Source organism: Phaethon lepturus, unplaced genomic scaffold (assembly GCF_000687285.1).
Source record: "Phaethon lepturus isolate BGI_N335 unplaced genomic scaffold, ASM68728v1 scaffold11628, whole genome shotgun sequence".
NCBI classification, from domain to species: domain Eukaryota; kingdom Metazoa; phylum Chordata; class Aves; order Phaethontiformes; family Phaethontidae; genus Phaethon; species Phaethon lepturus.
In genome coordinates, this window is record NW_010555546.1 from 22,602 (window position 1) to 46,187 (window position 23,586).

Genomic DNA, 23,586 nt, shown 5'->3' on the forward strand with positions numbered 1-23,586 from the left:
AGGAGAGGAGCCGAGCTGATGAATTACCTTTGGCTATGGGAAAGCACTGCTGCCTTCTGTTCTGAAGGGAAGGGGGCACGTCTCCAGCTTACCCCCCTCAGCAGCCCACTGTTGTGACAGGACTAGGGGTTAAGTTTCTCAAGAGGAAATAGGGAGTCATAAAACTCATCCCACAGTCGAGTTGGAAAACCTCAGTCTCGCACATGCTATTCTTCATGTCTGCTCGTTTTTCCTCCCTTTCCTTACAAACCAAGAAGAGCTGAATGCCCTTAAATCTCCTTCTGCAGTACTACTTACAGCTCCATTGTACATACTCTGTTTTCAACCACGTGGCCTGATATTCTTAACTGATAAAATTATGGAAGGATCCACCCCATTTCTCCACGCCCCTCAGAACCCCGTTACCCATCTCTCGCACTTTGGTTGTTTCTGTACATGGTGCAACACAACACACGAGTCACACCGCAGTCCCAATACTGCAACTTCTGCTTTTGCCAGCCAACACTTTCTGTACCAGCCCTAAAAATTCCACTGGATTTTGTAGTGGATGTAAAGTTCATCTGTAGTTCATCCGTTAAGTTCATCTGTAAAACAGATGAACGGTTTTACTGGGCTTTAATAATTCAGAGTTCCTACCAGTGAGCCAGCAGAATGCTACACTTGAGCAAAGACCATCCGGTACATTACTGCGGGGCCTTACCTTCAGAAATGACCATTTCCTGGTGCTTCTGCAGGGTGAGCAGTATTTTACAATGCAGCTGATGCTGCATTTACAAAGGAGCAATCCTTTGTAGGTCTCCTTCAGCTGCACCAGAAAAAAACACCTAATGCAATCTTTCTGCAAATAATCATCTGTATTTGTTATATCCCGTACATTCATTTACGTGCAAAATAAACCGTGAAGCTCTCAAAGCTCCAAGTTGGGTCTGCACTATTTTTCACCTGAGTGAAAAGCTGATTGATCAAGTGGACCAACAGACATTGGAGCTCTCGAACTAGGTGCAAAAGGTGCCTGATCATGATGCTGGGCCTGATCTGCCCCACTGGACTCAGGTATTCTCACTTTGCTGCCAATATCTGATGTAGACCTGTGCATTAAGAAAGAAAAAAATAAAAACATTTGTCATTCTGAGGGACAAATGAAATTCATAGCCACATACATGCCTATCAGCTACAGTATGACAAGCCAGCTAGGAACGAGCTATCTGATTTTCCTCTGGCATGACAGAAATTTGGAGAACAACTGGAGAACACTAAGTCTGGAGAAGTGTGAGAACTAAGAAGTCCTTAGCCTGGTTGCTACTTTGCCAAAGCATGTTATTACCATTGCATAGAGCCTTTGCTTGCTGCTTCAAACAAATGCCTGTGACATGCAACACAAAAAACAGAGCTTTACAATAGTTCATCAACACGTGACTGTAGACAATACCATATGACTACAGTATATGTGACATGGTATCACACAGTCGGAGACTACTACAGCAAGTTAACTGCATTTGGGAAGTACTAACATCTTTTGAGATGTTGTGTCCCGGTTGCTTTAGAGATAAAATGTAATGGATGAACAAGAATACACTGATAGAGAGTGTCCATATCCTGAATGCTACCGTATCATTAGCGGCCACTCGGAGAAGTTTCCTTTGGCCTCAGTGTTCCACAGCAGCTCTCAGCAAGCCTGCGGTGCCTCGAATTGCAGTTGGCACCAGGCGGTACCTAACAGCACAGCACTGAAGGCTAAATCAGTTCATCCACCACAGAAGTGTAAAAATCCCTTGAAATGCATTTTATAGAGTGCCTTACTGTGAGGAAGAGGCAAAATGTATGGGCTGAGCTAAGGCAATCAGGCTTTTGCAGGTATTTGGCTTCAGAAACACAAGTATGAGATATCTGAAAGCTAGGCAGAAATCCCCGGACCCGCGGTACTGAGAAACATCTTACAATTCATCCATATCCTGTTGCAAGTCCTTACAACAGAGAAAAGCAGGGAGACTGACAGGGCGAATTACCTACCACACATCTGCAGTACAATACGCCATTATGTGAGTCGAGGAAAGCATGTTTTAAAAGAAATCAGAGCCTGGATTTCCTAATTTTATTGAAACTGATTAGCGAATAGAAGAGAAAATTCATTGTTATTCTTTTCCTCTTCACGTTAAAATGAAATAAACCCAACATGTTTCTAATTTCGTGAATGTGTCTTTTAAGTGCCTTGTAAGTGCCCCCTTCAGGGTTTGCCCAGTTCTTATTACAACAGTGTTTTTCAGAGGTCATACCTAAAATAAAACAACAGATAAATACCTCCTGAGAGAGGCAACAGCCACAGGACCTGTTCTGGGAGGGACAGGAGGAGGAGGAGAACCCATTACCATCTCAGGAAGCTGAGAAAATCTGTAAGCCTGTAAAGGAGAAAAACAAGTATTTTCTGAAACACTAATAGATCTCAGTCAAATTAAAAACAAAAAGGAATTCAGAAATTAAATACCTGCCTTGTGTGCCGGCCAACAGGAAGTTAACTTTTTGTGGCATCAATAGTAATTGCTTTTTATTTGAGAATTTACAGTGCTTGGGTGATTTTTAGGATGTGGAAGAAAACATGAACAAATGAGTTCAGAGCTAAAATGAAGACTAATTAAAATAAAAGCTATTAAACACTGTCCCTGTGACATTTGTAACCTTGCTGGCAAAGCAGATCTGTTATGATTACGTGAGATTCAGTAGCTGCTTCGGACCCACAGGAAAAAGATCTCCGTATTTTCACTTCCTCCATAAACAAAGTATTTTAAAGATTCAGAAAGCATCCTCAGAGCAGCATCTAGTGAAGTGAGGATGCCTGCGAGCAATGCATATTTCAACCTCTTCCTTTCAGTCTTGAAGAGATGAAAAGAAAATTCTTCACAAAAACCCCAAGCTCTGTAACTTTCTAAAGCAATAACAAAAGTCTCAAAGAGTTCTGAAAAAGCAGAGTAATTCAGAGGAACACAGGACCAACCCACTAAGTCACAACATTAAGCATCTTGCCCATAGTAATTCTGGATTTCATCACTGATACATGTGAAGGATGAGTAATCATGTGCATGAAACCCATGGCATCCAAGAAATTAGATGTAGGACAAAATTTCTCTCCTAAATTCTTTGTAATGCTATAGGTTAGAGGTTATATTTTTGCTAAATATACTTAAAGACAGAGGGATGATAATGATACCTCTCTAGCATTTCATTGACACTTTTTTTTTCAACACGTGGTTTTGGGTGGTTTTCTTTTAATTATGCTTTTATTGACGAGGCTTCAGAGCAACGCACAGGATTAAAGAGAAGATCAAAACAATAGCAAATAACACATTACAGGGAGGCTGTCTGGTATTAAGACACAGGCATTTTCACAGAAACTAGAGTCCAAAGTCCAATGGTGGGACTTTGGCCCGCTAAACAAGAGGTATCTGGTTTTGCCAGAGAAGCTCCCTCCGCAACAGCAGAGAAAGCTAAAAGCACGTTACCATGGGATAAGTCACTCTCTGGCTCCTGCCTGCAGAAAGAGCTACAGGATTTACATGATTGGCTCCGACGCAACACCTACATTTAGGTTTGATTTTGACAAGATAAATCCCACACTAAATATCAAAAACCACTCTCTCAGTGATCATCTTTTAAAATGACACATTTAGATAGTATTCCAATACTTTCTTTCTCAAACAGCTCAAAACTGGGTTAACACAGAGGGAAGGTAAATTATCAAATACTGACTTTTGATGTCAGTGCCTCTAAGGGAAAAGCAATACAGACCAAGCATCTTTCTCCCACCTCTACTGCCACCCCTTTTAAAGCAGGGTAGAGCCCCTCAAAGGCATGTCTTATGAAAACCTTTTTCCCTTTCACACCACCCACAAAGTCTCCTAGTATTTACTTTCACCATGCTACAATGGTATTTAAAGTATTTCCATATTTAGGGGGGGAAAAAAAAAATCTAAGGCGGCAATGGTACATTTCTTAGCCAGCAGTTGGCAATACTGATTTTTAATGAAAGAACTGTATAGAAAAAACAAATGCTAGTCGCATCAAAGAAAACCTCAATTAGATTTCTCCTAATAGTGCTGGACTTGAAACGGTCCACAATGCCCCTTCTGCATCTGAAAAGCCCGCAGTGCTCTCACAGACGGAACCGAACGCTTCCTTCGGGCTCCACAAGCCTTTCATCCCACATCTTCCTCTCAGCATGCATTTGTACTAAGTATGAAATTCTTTCCCCCCCCTCTATTTTAAAGGAACAGCACATGAGCTAACGTTTCAGAGTGTTCAGTGACTCCAGAGACTGTTTGAGTATAACACGGTGGACAGAGACACAGAGGTAGGTTTGGGTTTGCTCTTGTGTGTTAGTGCATGTGCTTTGGAATACAGACATCAAAGGAGGCATTTTGTGGGATCACAAAAATTTTTTGGGGAAAAAAGTAAAATAGAAAATCGAAGCACTTATTTTGCTGCTTACATAGGAGATGAACAATTAGGAGTGAGCGGCAATATTTTGCTAATGGCTGGCCAGAGGAAATCCTGTTAAAATGAAAAATCCTGTTACGAGATCTGCTACACCATGCCAAGGAACAGTCTGTCCTGGGGGACAGCAGTCAGTCCTCTTTGTGCTGAACTTCCATAGACACCAAAACCATTACGAGAGGGAACTCCAATAAAATTTCCATAATTTCTCCAGTGGGTCAGGGCATTAGTGTTTTCCTACATGCAACACATAAATGGAAAAAAATGTTCAGAGGCTAAGTTAAATCAAAGTTTTACTAGAGAGGCTTGTCTGTTAGAGATTTAGCTGAGCCCTTAGGTTCTAGGCTAACTGGCATGATTGTAGAAATAGTCACTTCAGTGAAATTCGTACACTGTTGTAAATCCAATCAGAAAAAGAAGACAACAGCTGATTTCACAGAAAATTTGCCTAATTTTATTCTTCAAAATGAGTTTATCCTTTAAAAAAGTAACATCACTTCTGTTGTTCACCAAAAAAAAAAAACCACAAAAAACTAAACAACGTTAAAAGAGAAACATTCTGCATACATTCCAAACTCTGTTTTGTTGCAAAACTTGTATAATATGAACTTGTATAACTTGAGGACTTGTATAATACGAAGGTTACAACAATCACTGGCAGAAGTACTCAAATTTGGGATTCAGGATAGACTGCACAGATACCAGACTGCAGACCCCATGCCACCCTTCGAGGAAGAAACACCAGTGAAGGAGTCTGCTACGGCTAAAACACTGAGAATTGGAAAAGCAAATCACTGAAGAGTTTTAAGAAGTAGTAAGTGCAGTTTAGCAGAGAAACTTTGGGCCCAGGAGACACACAACACAACTCTCTAGAAGATAAAGTCCAGCCACCAGCAGACACCCACAGCAGTGTTATTGTGTGCTGAATTAACTGTATTAATTGTTTTATCATTAATTGTTAGTGTGTGCTGAATTAAGTTTTCTTTCCTGCGTCCTGCCAGGTGGTACCTCAGACTTAACTTTGCAGTTAGATTTAAGGCTACATTTTCCTGGTTGCAGTATTAAAATACTTTTACCATCTCCAACTTACAGATGTATTTGTCTTGGGTGAAATTATTCAATGTTGCCTTCTAATTACAGACATAGCCCTCTCCCATCTCACCGAAGGAATTAAAACGGCAGTGTCTTTCTTTACCCACTGAACCGTTTAGCAAAGCTATTAAATTGCAATCCAGGAATAATGCAAACTTACTGATTTCAGCTGGATTTGGTTTTGCTTTGGCTAGCTGTCCTGTAACTGTTATTGAAAGTGGCTGAACTTTGGTAAAATACTCTCACTTCACCGCCATTAAAGGAAGAGAAGCTCGGAGGACTTGGCTACATTACCAGTCACGCAGCCTGCAAGGCTGTCCCTCAGCGCTTGTTGTGCAGTGCTAGGTCTCCCCTTGGGACCCAGAGCTCTGTCACCCTCACTCCCTTTCCAGAGCACTAAAGATGAGAGGTGGAATCTGGTCCAGCCTTGTAATAAAGAGGATTCTTTTTTCTCTGGCCATAGCTCTCCGCTCGACTCAGCTGCGCAACTTTCCAAAGCAGTAACGTGACCTGCCAAGGTACAACACTGGCGGCTGGGCTTGTGTTGTACACTCGGTGCTACAACTCCATCCTCCAGTCTGAGTGTACCAGCTGGATGACAAGGACCCAGCTAAATGTTGCTCATCCCGTTTTTGGAGGCTCCAGAGCAACACTAAGAGTTTGCATTTTACTAGTTTTTCTCTGCCAGGAGAAGGCTTGAGCCCCAGATGAAGAAATCCTGTTATCACAGGTCATGAGCAGTTTGACAGACAGGCATTCTCCTACAGAGAATCTAGGTATTAATGCTAGCATATTAAAAAAAAGAAACCAAACCACAACAAACCCACACAAGACCTCAAAAGGAAAGAGAAAAAGGAAAAAGAAGAGGCATGCATGCTATGGAGAGATACACAACTCTTTCATGGTGAGACTAGCCAAGAAATTGACTGCAAAAAATCCAAGATCCATAACTTGGAAACATGGACTTGAAGAGTGGTTCTGGTTCCCTGAAAGCATATGGCACAGAGGGGAACACAGAGGTGGAGATCTGCATGCAGATTTTTGCTGTTTTGCCTCAATCTGTTTACCATTTGTGCTTTATGAAGGTAGAGAACATCTGTGCTAGAAATCTTACGCAGCACTTGTATCACCTCTGAAATGCTTTTGCATAAAACCTAAAGTTGCACTGAAGTTACTGGTAAGTTTGTGGGATGCTGTAAAAAGCTGAGTCTAGTGTCACTGGAATGCAAAGAGCCAGATCTCAGAAGAGAGTGATGGGCTGAAATTCTTTATACTTGCATTGTACACAGAGACCCAACGGTGAAGGCAATGTCTGCATTTGTTCCATCTAAGCAGGCAAAACGCTTTTAAATCCAGATTTCAATTTATAAAAGCATTGTTAATGCTGACTTTTAATTGCCACTAAGAACTGAATTTTAAGAAAGGGCAAAAATAAATAATTGTTGGTTTGCATGCTCCCCCGCATAACAAACATCCCAGTGCTCAGGCACCTCTCATCTTTAAAGCTGCTGGAGGCTGTTCACTCACCCTGGACACCTCTACCTGTCAGCCAACCCTCTCCTGAGTGTCCCCTTTTGCAGCATCTCCCCCAGAGCTGCTGAACAGAGGTATCCTGGGCAGGAAAACAGCTGCTAAGGTGCTGAGAGCAGTAAATCTTCCACGTTTTTCCTACCCACAGGTCACTTCCCACACATCTAAGCTGGATATTTTCAATTCCAATCCTCTGTCCCCATTTGAGAACATACCAGTAAATGGCTTAGTTAAAGTACAGCTCGTATTCGTGAAACTAATACGCAGGAAACGATGAATTAACAGCCCTTATCCAAAGTCCAGAAGCCTGTGCCTATCCTAATTTGTGGTGATCAATTATCTTCAGGGAACCTTTTAACACCATCTTCAGAACACCAGAAAGATAAGCAGATGCTTAAAGGTCCTAAACATGCAGGTGATTTAGAAGAGTAATGAGTCTTAGAAAGAAAATAGTGAAGCATTCACCAAAGAAGTATGGCTATTACATTTTTTAAAAATTTGTCACCATATAATACTTTTAATTCCATTTTAGAAAGACTCTCTGAAGTGTCAAAGTAATTTGACTACCCATTAGCTGTCTCTTAAGCTTGTAATCGAGTTCTAACCATAAAATATGATTATATGCTGTATGAAGTTCATCAGACCAATTTCAAAGTGCCAGAAATAACCTTTAGCATGATTTAAATAGCACCGGCATGAACCTTTGCAGGCAGTGCCATTGGCTTTCAAATACGTTCAGAAGAGTTGAGAGGCAGCATCCGTTACTGTATTTTTTTATTGTCATGGAAGGAAGTTGTAGTAATAGTTACTCTAAACTGACAACATTTTTCTGCTCTTATTCTAGCCAGAGTAAGGAACTCCATTTGAAATGCATTCTTTCAAAAAAATATTCATTTCTGAACAAAAAAAGCCTTTAAAATGAACAACTTCTCACACTCATATTGATAGATGGGCTATTTCTCATCTGAAAGCAATACATCTATCGTATGTACCTGACATACGATAAAGAAAATATTTTGTTGAGGTTCATGATACCATGTGTGGGAATTCAGGGGTGGTTTAAGATGCTGGTGGTGTGCACAGTGTTACTGCAACTGCTGTCTAGATACCTACAAAATTCCATTAACAATTTCCATCCATAGATTTCAGCTCTTAATTTATTTATTACTTTTGTGAGGTAAGGACATGTCAGCCGCGATTTGAGGCTAGGAAATTAGGGATAAAGAGCAACTTACATAGGTCAACGAAGAAACCTGTGGAATTAAACCACCTCTAGAGTCCCACGTCAATAGCTATAACCGCAAGATTGTCAACACCAGCCCACATTTCAGGTCACTCTGATTATTCCACTTGGTTCCCTCTCTTATGATGATGCTCTTCAGTGATGGACCTCACGCAGAAGTGTTGAACGTTTCGCACCCAGCTGCCCACGTAGCTGTTCTACAAAACCAGACTGCTTCCTAATGTGCGTTCAGTGAACAAGAGGAGACATGCAAACAAGTTCTCGATCTGTTGAACAGCCTGCAGCTTAGTGCAGACCGTTCTTTCAGGCACAATTTAGACAAGACAACCTTACTGCTAAAATAGATACTAAGAGTCTTCATGCAAGAGATGGGTATGGGTAAGCATACATACATACAGCCCACTAGCCGTACTTATTTACTGTAAGCATGGGTTTACATCTGGTGTTACGCGTGTAAAGAGCTCCGCCTTTAAAAAATGTGTCTCAGAGTAGAAATGTCTTTATGATATTACTAAAGAGAAGTTTCACTTACTGGTCTTGGTAAACTGTACTGATACATTTCTGGTCTGTATGTGGGTACCCACTGTACCCCCCCTCTAGGTCGGGTCATGGTACCAGGAGCACTGGTCACAACCTCCGAGTAGGGCAAGTGCGGTGCTGAGCTGTACGCCTCCTGCCTGCTCTGTCCTCCGTGGCCTGCAGAGGCCAGGCTGAAAGCCTCTTCCAAGAGCATATGCATCTGCTGACGAACCTCATCAATGGAGGGCTGAGAACTTAAAGTTGAGGTCTCCGAGTGGCCTTTGGCCTGTCGGGACCTGGTGTAACTCCGAGGCTCGTTGACACGGTCAACATTTGTTTCTTCTATAATTTCAGGCTCAGTCTGTTGGATGGAATAAAAGCATGTATATGTAAAAAGATTTACAAGACTGTATTTGTGCTGCTTCATACAAAACATTCTCAAACACAGATGTAACACATACAAAGTCAGGAATTGTGACAATATAGACGCATGACAAGTATTGGAAAGGAGCGATATGATGGAGGCAAGTATAATAGGAGGGAGTCAAAGACCCATTCATGTCCTCCATTGTTTGCTGCTAAAACTAGCAAGGACACTAGCAGAGACATTCTGTAGCAGATTAAATTGTCAATGATTCACTTAAAAACAACTAGAATTAACGTTTAAATTCTTTTCTTAGTTGTTATCAATGGGAGTACAACTGTGCCAGGAGAAGTATGGCACCCTAAATAGTACCATCACTATGAAGGACCCGTTACAAGGGACGGCTTGTTACAGCTACAGGGACTGAAATTCTTTTGTCCTTTCTCACACATTAAGATTTCAGAAGAATTAAAGTTTAGGAGTTTTCCGTGAACTTTCTAACCCAGCGAGGACCGCTAATGGCACCGCAAACTAGGTCCTGTCCCTTGCAGAAAATATCCTGATCTCAGTCATCTCTGCTCAGTCACCTTACCTAGCCACCTAACAGTAGCTACACAGAAATTTACCCAAAACTAACGTGAAAACAGTGAATGAAGCAAGTACTCTAACAAGCAGATAGTTCTCGTGCCGCTTAACTTGAAGGGTTTCTCCTAGGGTAATTCCTTCTGTACAGATAAGTACAAACAGAAATAGGCCCCCCGAATTTTTTGCCTGTAACTCCAAGACAGAAAAAAACATCATATTATAAGAACTTGACAGCGAAATACCTAACTTCATCTATCTTCTGTAAGATTAGTTTCACAGGCTATAGTTTTTAAAAAATACATGTTAAACAGGCAATCTGAAAAAGCAACCAATTTCTAATTCTTTAAATATCAGTAAAATAAATTCAAGATGCTAGGGTAACTGGAATGAAGAATAGGTATGTACCTCCTTCTACATGTAGCATGTGGTTAGAACTGTGTCAGCATTTAAAATAGCCACAAATGACAGAACACAACATGGTATTCTTACTGAAAATGCCAGTACTGCCCTGATAATTTACGTGAGTGCTCTGTAGCTCCTGCTATGGCATACTTCCCCCCCCCCACCCCACCCCCCCCCCCCCCATGTAATAGTGCAATAGCTTTCTATATACCTGACTAGGTAAACAACTGTGCCCTCAACATTTTGCAAGCTCTGCATGGTCATATATATTATAGGACAATCATAGTACATATTTCTTTATCTGCAGAGTCCAATATCAAACTGACTTTCTTCTTCTCTTAGGAGCCATTCAGAGAAGAGTTACATGGTTTGCCTAAAAACTAACAATAAATTTAAATAAAATATCTTAATTTGTTTTCTCTCTTAGCTGTTATAACTAAAGCTTTATTCTGTATTCCATTACAATACAACAATAAAAAAGGAAAATGCAAGCAGTAATTAATCATTTGAATATTTAATTATAACTTATACATTTATATTTATACAGTATATTATCTAAATTCAAAACCACAAACGCAGCTTTAGGTTTCTTAAGTGGTAAACACATCAGATTGGGGGAGGAACAACGTAATGGCACAAAGTTATCTTAAACTGAAAAACTTTGTAGGAAATCTTCAACAATCTTCCCTTTATTTTCTTCCTGCATTTTGATTCCACTATTATCTGTGTTGTTACATGGTACAGTAAATAAAAATCAGGTAAATTTTAGAAGCCTGACTATAAAACGCAAGTAGTTTGTATAAGTGCAACCGAAGAGCCTCTGAAATCATACTGTCCCAACTGAATGATTAATAACCATGGCTCTACTATTTCCTCATGACTATAAAAATATCAGTGAATGGAATCCCACAAGAGACCTACCAGTACCCAACACTGAAATAAATCAGGTTCTCTACTACAACACCCTTGGTAAAGCCATTAGACCTCTACAGAATGTCTAAAATATATCGTATGAATAAAGGATGCATATTAGCAGTCAACATTAAGTCAGCATTGATTTATCAATATAAACATTGGCATGAAGATTTTGGAGGAGGCTGGTGACCATCACTTTTCCTTAAGTTTTAAAATTTATTTCAATTCATCCTATCACTTTCTAATGTATGCCATTTGCCTTCCTATAAATTGAAACATGTAAGTATCATAAATAGATGCCATTATACATTAATGTTACCATTATAAATATCTGGATATTGTTCATACACCATTACTGTATAATACAAGGAACTGGAATTACATGAAGAAGGAAAAGAAAGTCCTGTCCAGAGAGGCAGACTTCATACGCTTCTGGCATAACTCTGCTGCTGCAACTATATCAGTAAAATTCTTCATGTGAACATTGATCCATAAGCTTTTTGAGGAGTTGCATTAGTTTAACTATATAGATATAGTTATACCAGTAAATTCTTTTGATTATTGATCTCTTAGATATGTATAATAAGGTCATTTTCTTCCTTTTACACCAAAACCAGCCTGAATATTTTCTGCCCTAGAATAAAGCTCAATAGCAGTCTAGAGGTTCTAGACTCTTTCCTTATAGCATTTGCTGTACTTACCGTTGTCTGTGAACGTGTTGGAAATAACAGACATGTTAATAAAGTCTCCTTAATCTACTTGCTAGGTGATGATACTAAACCCTGTTGGGATTATTTAAAATTGAAAGATAGGTACTGTTCAATGATAATCCATTCCTAAAAGATGCTATAAAGGCAAATAATAGAACATCAAACAGTAGCATGTACGCGCCAAAATAATACAAAAAGCTACATATTCTATACAGACAGGTATGTAACTACTGACCTCCTATCCTGACCAATTTTTAGCTCTGAGAAACAGAATGATGATTCAGAGAAATATCATAAAAAATATCATTATGGGGACTGAAATATTTTTAGAAAACCATAACCAAAATATTAGAAAGGGGAACCATGTTTTAAAAAAAAGATAGTATGGAATGGCAGATTTCTGAGCTCTTACTTCTGTCTCCTATTTAAAGGACAAGACAAAATCAGGCAGATCATAAACTCTCAGGATATGGTTGTGCATATCAGTCTAGCAGTCCTTAAGGGGTTTTCTTCAAGAATCTGGGGATATTAGTCTCTTTTCTTTAAAAAAAAAAAGAAAAAAAAAGGCAAGCATTTCTCATGATTGGGAAGATAAAACTCAACAAATAACTTGGGCTTACTGGTAACAGCATAAAAATTCATCGATGGGACTTGTTGCTAAATTATCTGAGAGGAAGATAGCAAGAGTCCAAGAAAGCTGGAACCTTTAGAACGACAAAGCAGATCTCAAAAAATGGTACAACACACAAAAAAGAAGGAACAGAAGATTCAGCATAAACCCACCCCTTTTTCAGAGCCCTTTTTCACAGGTCAGATTTACAGAGGTGTTTAGTCGCACCACTAGTGAGATCCATATGAATTCCAGGAATAAATATACATATAAGTGCCTGCCTGTGGGTATCCTGGGAGACCAAGCCTGTCAGACGCTCGGCACAGCTCTGAGGAACCTCAAACAGGAGCAAGGGAAGCCAGCCCACGCTGCAAGCTGAGGCTTGGCAACTAAATTTCAGTATCTTCTCCTGTTTTCCCCTGGCATTTTTCTGCTTTCAGATGGGAAATACACTCAGAAGAGTTGCACTGCAGTGAATCTGCACTGCATCGGTCAAAAGGCATTTTATGTAACTTATCAGTAAAAAAAGACTGTGCCAGAGACAGCTCGCCCAACCGCAACCTTGTGTGTGATGTGCACAGATCTCAGAGTTTAGCCTTACTTTTAAGACATTTCAGAATCTTCATGAGCTCATTAATCTATTTTCAAGGTTTTCATCAAATTTTGTTTAAAATACATTTTATATCTAGTATACACAATATATTAAAATATATTTTTAAAATCTTCTGCTAACTACTTATGCCATAGTAATTTTGAACTAACAGCAGGAGGCCATGCCTGCTCCCAGGATGTTTTCAACATTCATTTCTGGAAAATATCACCTATGAAAAATGACCCTTTATTAGCATACTAAAAAAACTCTTCCCTTCTTGAAACACATGTTTTTCAAGATAGTGAGGGAAGGATAGCTTGACAATGTTTTTATTATCTAAGAAAGTTCCAATAATAAAGAAAACATTTAAGTGGGGTAAAAGAAAAAAAATCTTTTTGCAAAATGCAAAACCTATTTTAACAGGTTATACCATTCTTTTTCCAGGCTACAGTGATGTATTCTAATGCCCCAGAAAGCAGTGAACCATTCATCCCACTTACATGGCACAACATGACTCATGCAATCTGATGGGAAGTGTCCAAATGCAGGAAATCATTTAAGAAATCTGACACCTAGAACATGCCCCGAAGAATTCTGAAAAAGATTTAAACTTCCCTGAACACATCCCCTCACCTTGGTACATTATTTCACCTTGCTAAAACACATCCCTGGCAGCTGGGAGGGTTGACAATTAAGCCCCCCACAAAATGTGATTTTTCTGTGCTAAGGCTCATAGAAAATCACGAGGTGATTGGTGACAGCCAACATGCATTCGCTAAGGGCAAATCATGCCTGGAAAATTTGGTGGCTTTCTACAATGGGGTTACAGTGTTGGTGGATAAGTGAAGAGCACCTGACGTCATCTACCTGGACATGCAGAAAGCATCTGACACTGTCCCGCACAACATCCTTGTCTCTAAATTGGAGAGACATGGATTTGGTGGGTGGACCACTTGGTGGATAAGGAATTTGCTGGGTGGTCGCACTCAAAGAGTTGCGGTCAGCGGCTCGATGCCTAAGGGCAGACCACTGACGAGTGGCATTCCTCAGGGGTCAGTATTGGGACTGGCACTGTTTAACATCTTTGTTGGTGACATGGACAGTGGGATTGAGTGCACCCCCAGCAAGTTTGATGATGACACCAAGCTGCGTGGTGCGATCGACATGCTGGAGGGAAGGAAAGCCATCCAGAGGGACCTTGACAGGCTTGAGAGGTGAACCTCACAAATTTCAACAAGGCCAAGTGCAAGATCCTGCACATGGGTCATGCAATCCCCAGCACAAATACAGGCTGGGCAGCGAATGGACTGAGAACAGCCCTGAGGAGAAGGACTTGGGGGTGTTGGTTGATGAGAACAGGACAATGTGCACTTACAGCCCAGAAAGCAAACGGTATCCTGAGCTGCATCAAAAGAAGCGTGACCAGCAGGTCGAGGGAGGTGATTCTCCCCCCTGCTCTTGTGACACCCCACCTGGAGTACTGTGTTCAGCTCTGGGGCCCCCAACATAAGAAGGACATGGACCTGTTGGAGTGAGTCCAGAGGAGGGCCATGAAGATGATCAGAGGGTTGAAGCACCTCTCCTGTGAAGACAGGCTGAGAGAGTTGGGGTTGTTCTGCATGGAGAAGAGAAGGCTCTGGGGAGACCCTATAGCAACCTTCCAGTACTTAAAGGGGGCTTATAAGAAAGCTGGAGAAGGACTTTTTACAAGGGCTTGTAGTGATAAGACAAGGGGCAATGGCTTTAAATGGAAAGAGGGTAGATTTAGATTAGGTATAAGGAAGAAATTCTTCACTGTGGGTGTGCTGAGGCACTGGAATAGGTTGCCCCAGAGAAGTTGTGGATGCCCCATTCCTGGAAGTGTTCAAAGCCAGGTTGGGTGGGGCTTTGAGCAAACTGGTCTAGTGCAAGGTGACCCTGCCCACGGAAGGGGGGTTGGAACTAGGCAATCTTTAAGGTCCCTTCCAACCCAGACTATTCTATGATTCTATAAAAATGCTTGTCATCTACAGAGTTTAGAGGATGAACAACCACCAGATGAACTTCCTTGTTTTCCAGAATGGTTTAGACCTTTTCCAGGGATTGATCTTCAGGGATGGCTGAGCTACAGCATTTTGTACATGGGGCAAAGGATTGAAAAATTCTGCATTACCCCAGTGTGGGGACTGTTTTTATCCTCATTCTGGGTGCACACAGTGTCAGCTTGCTCCCGGTGTATGTTCAGGCTGCACAAGACAACTAATCCAGCCTTGTGTTGGCCATGTGAGTTCTTTGGACCACAAATCAGCATCTGCCCTGGCTGGTCTTGACATTTACCTATTCAAAACTTTCCCAGTTCTGATGTAGTAAGGGGACAATATCTGTTCCTAGGGGATTTCCACAAAAAACCTGACATCTGGACTTAAGTGAAATACCCAGAATTTGGTTGCCCATTCTTCTGAATCAAGAGAGCAGCATCGGGGGTACAGAACAGAGGTTTTCAATTGCAATGCAAATAAGCTCAGTATCATTTAAGTGGCTGCATAATTAGAAGTATCTCAATTCAAAATTTAATATTTTGGCAAATAATGAGATTCAGGGCAAATGCTTTGTTTGCATTTCGGATGGTAAAATGATGTACAGCCATAAAGTATGTGAAAGTACTCTGAGTATCCTGAGCCTTTTTCAGGATGCCGAGTGCACATAAAATGCTGTAACATTAAATACCCAATGTCACGCTGGCTTGTAGCTTATCAGTAGTTCCCTAGTTTGAGGAGTAAGTTAAGACTTTGCTGAGCAAATTTCTCTGTTTATCTGATCTGTATCTGATAAACTTACGTCATATCCAGAGTTACGGATTCCACGTCTCGGTCTTTCTCGAGTAACGAGAAGATCCATCTCAGTTTCTCCTGGACTAGGACTGTTCAAAGACTGCCTGCTTCTGTATACTGAGTTCTTCATCGGTTGCCTAGAAAACATGAAACAAGAAAACAGTAAAACGAAAAGAAAACAAAAAAAAATGACAGGCAGCAGTTTTCAATATTCACCTTTATTCTAAAATGATGAGGTTCATAAAAATGCCACTTTATTATAGGATATTCTTTCTCTGTATATGGAAGTGCTAGAAATCAGTAACTTTATTAAGAGAGCATTAATTTTGCTTCCTGTTAAAGAAAATAAAGCTACATAAAAAAATATGGACATCATATGTGGGAGCTTATCAGATGAAATATGTCCCAAGAAGATATCAGAACCCTTTTAACCTCAGCTGATATGATTCAAATTCATAAAAAATAAATAGGTGCTATTATCAAAAAATAATAGGACCTTCCACACACTCAGATGGGGAGCAGAGATTTTGGCTGCTGACCCTGAGCCACGAGAGAGAAGCAGAATAACGCTCCACTGAAACAAACACCCAGGAAAGTGAATGGGAAGAGAGACAGGAGTGGGAGGCAACTGCCTGCAAGATGTTCTTTATAAATAGCCAGTTTGGTAACTGGCCACAACTTTACCAGAGAGCTTTACCTCCTGGAATTAAACCGCTTCCAGCATAACTCTGAGCAGCACCGGGCAAAGGCGTCCCCAGGCATTGAGCTTTCGCCACCATGTGCACAGAAGCAAGGGGAAACAGAGGTACTAGAAGGACAGCGTGTAAGTCAATACCCAAAATATCCTGTAATCTTTCCAACGCAACCATTTCGTTCCTTGTTACTGGTTATACAAACACAAATATAGCATTTCTCTGTAAGATACAGAACATATCTGTAAAGCCTTCAGGAGTGGTTGCCAAACCCTGATACAGGAACTTCACGCTTCATCAAGCTGCATCTTTTAAGAAGGTTACCTCTAAACCAAAAAACGTTTTGGAGATGCTGTTCTCATGGTGTATCTGACCATTAGTCATTTTCTTGAAGAGCTGAAAGCAGAAATTTGAAAGGGGGGGAGAAGGCTGTGGTGACTTTTCCATCATTCTCCTGTGCTTGCCAGGTAACGTGAGAGAAAATGCAACCCTGTGCTAAGATTTGACTGAAGAGCAAAAAAAGCTTGCATTAAAGTGAGCCTGTGGCTGAGCGCTCTATTTGAGTTAATAAGCGGTGTAAAAATAAGATCTGTAGAGTTTTAAATGTGTGGGACTGCCTGAACTGCTTACAAAGAGGTCTCCTACAATAGTTGAGATCTTGAAAAGCCTAGGACCACTTCTGTAAGTGACCTAAGAAGAAACCATGTTAAGGAGCCTCTGCTCCATTCAGCAATTACAAAGACTTCATGGTTTAACCTCTCAAGAACTATCAATGAAATGAAAAGACAACACAGTTTGAATGGACTCACTGATAAGAGGCAGTAAATCTTCAGCTGTTACAGATTTGGTTAACAGAACTTTTTGCCTTGACAGACTAGAGCAGAAGAAACTGGTTTGCAGAAATCCAGGAAGATGGGCATTTACATGACCAGATAGGAAAAAAAGGTAGGACAAAAAAATATCAACTTCACGCCTCTGATTAGACTAAGTACTCAAGCATTGACTTAATTTAAAGGTAACTTTCAAAAACTTCTGTGTGACTTTTAGTCACAAATCTCCATGCACATATTTGAAAGTCCCAAAGGCAGTGCCAAAGCAGAAGACAAGCAGAGATTTTGGAATAAATTTCCCCTATAAATATAATATTGAATAAATTAAAGTGCCTTATCTTGTTTCTTCCAAGACTATACTGCCAGTGTCACCAGAAAACGTGGGGAACTAAGTTATGCTGAGGCTAATCAGATCTGACAATCTGACAAGTTCCTACATTAAAGGTCTCTAAATTCTCAGACATGTTTTACAGTAGGTTCATAAATACTTAGCTGGTGCAGTTGTGGTGTATTTTCCAAGGTATTCAAATATACAGCGCTCTAATAAATGCAGATTCTTGACCTGATTACAAACTGTTAAAGAAAGACCCAGAATAGCGTGTATCATCAGTAGGCTCTAAAAAATTGCCTTGAGATTGCCAATTAGCTCATTTAAGGAAGTTTTACTAATGAGAAAGGGGGCATGAACGCTGACAATTGGCATTCAAATGGGTTAGTGCCTTCTGGGAACACAACTGGAACAATTTAAAACATGAACTTGATGCTACAGAAGACTCAAAGGTACTAAGAGCACAAAGCTGTTTGGTTTTGAACAAATCAAATTATTTAGTGGCAATGTTTTGTAAATCACTTTTAAATGCAATTTAAAACAAATCCAAAATATAAGGGTGATCTTGAATAATGTAATCAACTGCATCTTTATTTTCACATATATTTTGGAAATGCTGTAATAATGTGATTTAAGTTAGTGGAATATGCACAGAACAGAAAAGAGTGGAATAGACCTTTCCCCTGGAAACTCTGAAATCTTTGACATACTCTGAAGCGATATTATTTAAAAAAAAAAAAAAATCAAATTTTTTGTTTTTAATTGCTGCAAATATAATGATTCAAACAATGATACAAAGCAGAAAAGGTTAGAAATCAAATCTTTTCTATTTTATGCTAACCTAGACTGATTTAAAAGCAAATTTTATTACAGAAATACAACTGTATTGATTCATTTATCAATAACCAAAATGCACATTACTTTGAATAATACTATGCGAGATTTTAGCCATCTTACTTTTAGTTCAAAAAATGAAGGCAATAATGCTGTCATGTGTGTTGCAGCATATCAAATTCAGTTCCAGGTCTTAGTTTGGAAATTTTAGCATAGACTTTGGAGTTGGTTTGCTTGCAAACATCTGCAACATCTGTGAAGCTCTTTAAATGCTTTGTGTCTTTACAGAAAGTGCATCATAAATGGTTATTCCTTCGTCCTAAGTAGGGATATAGGCTATATATTTAACAAGTATATATTTATAAGTAATATTTATATATTACTTTATATTTGTACATTTATATTTATAAATTTATATCTAAATCAAATTTATATTAATCAATTTATATATTTACAAGTAATATTTAACAAGTAAATCCAGCAGTCAGCCTTTTATAGTTCAGCTACACAATGAAATCATTCCCTTACAGCTGTATACCTGCCTTCAAGCAGTTTCTATCATGCCAGTGATCACTATCTTAAACAGACTATGACAGGTTTACACAACACATTAGAAAGCATGCTGAAAAAATATATTCCGGGAGCTTTCAGCACACTGGCACATTAACAAACAAACATCAGTGTATTTAACAAAAAAGCAGATGGTTAGCATTAAAGCTTCACGTGTGATGTTTTAAACATTTCCTACATGGCATGTGACACATAATAAATATCCAAAGCAATGCCTTGGTGCTTCACTACATGTACAGCGCATATCAACGTTCTCAAGTTTCATTTATGTCTTCTGGGTAGACTGCGCAGACAGAGCAGGACTCCTGCGTCCCGAGCGTTCAGTATCTTAGCCTTTCGGTGCATTTGGAGCATTTTATTCGTCCTCCACTGGAAAACTGCTCAAGGAAATGATGCCCCAGACCCTCCAGCAAGGATATGACACACAGTTAAGTCAGCATCTTTTTTCTTCATTGACCAGTACAAGCCTGGGAAACAGCCCATTAAGGGCAGTATCCCTCAATCATTTAACTCTAGACCTATAGAAGTTCATCTGATCACAGTTTTTGCCCACGTTCTGAGCCAAGACTGCATTTATCATTCCCATTACAGCCTTTTTCATCTTTGTGCCCCAAGTGTCACTGCTGAAGTTGCACTGTGTGCAAAGACTGTGCCGCCACCAATGCTTTGATTGCAGTCATGATTTAGGCTCCTAGGAAAGCTTTGGTCTGAACTTTCCAGGGGATGGTATGCAAGATTGCACCCTCAGGCATAAGACCACTTCCAGAGGAACTGTACTTCAGTATCCCTTTTTCTCTCAGGGATCAACTCCTGCTGGTCCCCGACTGCAGTAAGAACCAGAGCCCTCGTGGTGCGAGGTGCAGCGGCAAACACTCTCTTATACTCCTTCACACCTCCACCACCCCTAAGGAAGAGGAATCTGCATACTGTGCCATTCTTGGGGTAGGACTGGTGTGATCTCCTCTTTCCAATGTGTCAACTTGTGCTTCAGAGAGCACCAGCAACAGAGCAGGTCCACCCACCCACACACAGCAGGCTCAGGCAGAATCAGCATGTACGCTCCCACCCCATTTCTAAAACGGGAATATGAATACTACTGGTGTGCCATCTTCAAAGGACAGCAAAGTGTTAACCAAACGTTAGTACTGTTATACAATATGCCAGCTTCACATCACAGATGAGCAGAGTGTGACTTTGTCTGTTAAAGGCACAGCAAGATCACCGATTACAGGGACACACACGCCCTTACAGATACCATCCCTGCAGGGCTTACTGAAATACGTGGACAACGTACCCGTTGTGTTACCTTATGCCTACTGCAATAGTTATATTCAGACAAAAATAATGACAAAACAGTAACACCACTGAACTTTGGAATCAATGACTTCAGATGTCAACTTTCTGGCTTAAGGCCATTCTCATTATTACCAAAAAAATTACTACCAACTTTTCTATTTACCTTACTTAGAAAATTACTCACAAGAACTTGCAAAAGTCTCTTCCCTTATTTTTTTGTCTTTCCATGTCTTTCTTTTTAACCCCACTGCCATTTTACCAGATAATATACTTTCATAATTAATCATGATTATATGAATTTTCTTCATAAAGTAGGAGGGACCAGCTGACCATACAGCAAACAGCTGGATCATTTAGAATGGCCCCTTTGATCGCCTACAGCCTCTGGAAATCAACTTTCCTCCCAGATGAAGAACTGTATACAAAAAGTCTCACCTGTTCTTAGGCTCAGCAAATGGAGATGAGACATCTGGATCCAAAATGTGGTCAAGTTCTTTCTGGTTTTTTTCATACATCCTTTTTCTCTCTGTCAGCCCCTTGTTGTTATCAACCTGTGGGAAATCATAGTACCCCTTCCTCTTGGCTTTCAAGCGCAGCTTGTTGCGGTAATGTTCTATATCGGACTTCTGCTTCAAAGCCTTGTTCACCTAAAAGGCAAAAGGACATTTAAAGGATAGTGCTGGGCTGGCTACTTCCAAACCGTATTGTTGGAGCGCGCTTGATGCGCTGCATGTGTCATTTTACAGAGTGCTTTTTGTACCACACCATGCCATCTGTAAGCAGTGAGGAACTGCAAGTGAACAGAGTCGCTGCATTTTTATGGCTTGGCAGATGGTTAAATAATTTTAGCCTAAAAACTATGTACCATCACAACAGTGACTCACTGATACACCCACTGAAGAAAAGCACCCATGATGTTAGCCAATTGTTGTGACCCAATGCCATGCTTGCTTTTGGGCACCATGGGGAGAGCTCACCAATGAAAACTCTTCTAGGGTCCCATAAGTACAGAGACATCGTCCCTCACTACACAAAACCTTAAATAAGTCATTACTGGTGGCTGGGGAAGAATCCAGTGAAATATCATTGTGTGTTCCTCTTATTTATATGCTTCCTTACAAACCTGGTACAGGACTCTGTCAGAGACAAGATCCTTAAATAAATGGGTGTTTGTTTGGTGTGACCTAGTACAGGTCAGCTTCCATGGATGCTCCTAAGTATGAGGAAGTTTTTCCTCCTGCTTCAAATTGTCTGTTACATCGAAATGAGCAATTTACTTGGGCTTTGTGCTTCCAGAGTCAAATTCTACAGTCTTCTCACAAATTTCAAGAAATGTATGTACAAGACAGCACATAGCACCAGGAGTGCCATCCTGTTGACTTACAGAAAACCTAAATCTAAATAAGCCTTTCTCTGAGTTTGGAAACTACGTGGTATGTCAGGGCTTAAAATACAAGTATGAAATGGAACACGACAGACTGGTCTAATCCAGGCCCACATGGGAAGCCTGACAACACTGTCTTTTACTGTGTCTTTTGCAGCAGCCTTCCCTGATGCTTTTAAGCAGCCTCAGGAAGAATCTGGCTGATCTTTAAATGACCATTGCAGTGCAAGTTTGCAAACAAAACACCTCTCTGGCTTGTCCCCATCATGTTTAACAACTGTATAAAAGCCTCAGTCCTTCGTAACTAGACCACTCTTGACTAAATCTACATAAAACCATGAATAATCATCCAAGTGTTGGAGCCAAAGCATGGGTTTTGGCCAGCGCCTGGATCAGACGCTTGTGCCAGCCCACTTTGTTCTCAGGAAACACCTGCACCCTCTGTGCACAGGCTGGCGTGCAGACTGGGCAAAGCCATGGGCCCGTTCCACCCTTCCTTGCTCTGAATGAGTTCTATTGCTCGGTATAGAAAGATCAGCTTGGGCCCCAGATGATCTATATACATTTCCATGTTCAGCCACAGAATTCATGTAGACAAAGATCTTACTCTGCTCTCTGCCTTCATTACTCATCTTGTTAAAACTAACGCAAAAGGAGAGAAGGATATTGAGAAGGTAGGAATGTAGACAATCGCCTCTTCCAAGGTCACGTGCATTCACAGGTGCATTGCCAACGAGCAGATCTTAAATTCTCAGGCCTCCAAGCCCACAATACTAATGGGACTTTATATAGCATCGGGTGAAAAGCTCCTACAAGTCTTCAACTCTAACAGGCTTAAGATTGTTCCACCTGTGGATGTAGCCAAGGAAACAGCTGGAGACATTATCAGACAGTCCTTACCTCTCCATTAATGATGGCAGATTCCTGGCTCCTATCTGATGCAGCATGAACAGCAGGGAGTGCCACGGGTTTGATAGCTATCAGCTGTACTGATCCAGAAGAGGTGTCGAAGGGGTCAATGGCAGATTTGGCAATGTTATCAAAGAGAATGCCTCCTTCCTCTTCATCACTTACGGGCACTAAAGCACATCAAACTTATTCAGCATAAAGACAGATATTTTTACTGCACGTTCAAGGTGAAATTCAGCAAGCACATGCTTTAGACTAATAATGTGCTCGGTACACTCGAGGAACAGACCTGGGAGACCTTTACACTGGAAAAAAATCCCATCAGGTTACAGATAACATTACGTATTGAAAGGATTATCTGACACTCCCCCAGAGAAGGTTGGTTTCCAATCTGCACTAATAAGATGTGCTTATTGCTTATTGGGGGGGGGGGGGGGGGGGGAGGAGGGGAGGCAGGCGAGGCTGGCACGCAGGGACCTGGCTAGAATGACACAGAAAATTGTATGAAAATGACAATGAAAGTCCAAGTACATCTTTTCCTAGGTTTCACATGGAAAAGACATTATATGCACACACACACACAAGTCTCTACATGTCAAGGCATCAGTGTCTTACACTGCAAGAGCATGGGCACTCTCAAAATTTCAAAAATAAACCTACTGATTTTAGCAAAAGTTATTAATACTAAAAATGCCATCTGTTAAAATGAAAGCTTGGCTTTTGTATGTTAAAGCATGCTTAAGACACTGATGGTGTCCAAGTTTATGTTATTTTTTTGCTTTGCAAAGCAGCACCTCAGGTGGCTGTAAAGTTAAACCATTAAAATTTCTTAAGAGATAGGAGAAGGCTTCTGAAAATCTTTGAAATTAAATGGCATGGTGAGGGA

At 40.5% G+C, this 23,586-nt stretch overlaps 1 protein-coding gene across 1 annotated transcript in view; it reads right to left on the minus strand.

Moving 5' to 3' along the window:
* KIAA1549L (KIAA1549-like ortholog) overlaps positions 1–22,870 on the minus strand; it is a gene marked incomplete at its 5' end in the record, with an annotated part of 30,554 nt that extends 7,684 nt beyond the window's left edge. The window contains 6 exons of the mRNA XM_010292196.1: positions 943–1,088; positions 2,299–2,396; positions 8,883–9,230; positions 15,865–15,994; positions 20,843–21,054; positions 22,692–22,870. Of these exons, the coding sequence (XP_010290498.1) occupies positions 943–1,088; positions 2,299–2,396; positions 8,883–9,230; positions 15,865–15,994; positions 20,843–21,054; positions 22,692–22,870 (1,113 nt within the window). The remainder of the gene's footprint in view (positions 1–942; positions 1,089–2,298; positions 2,397–8,882; positions 9,231–15,864; positions 15,995–20,842; positions 21,055–22,691) is intronic.
* Positions 22,871–23,586: the final 716 nt, after the last annotated feature.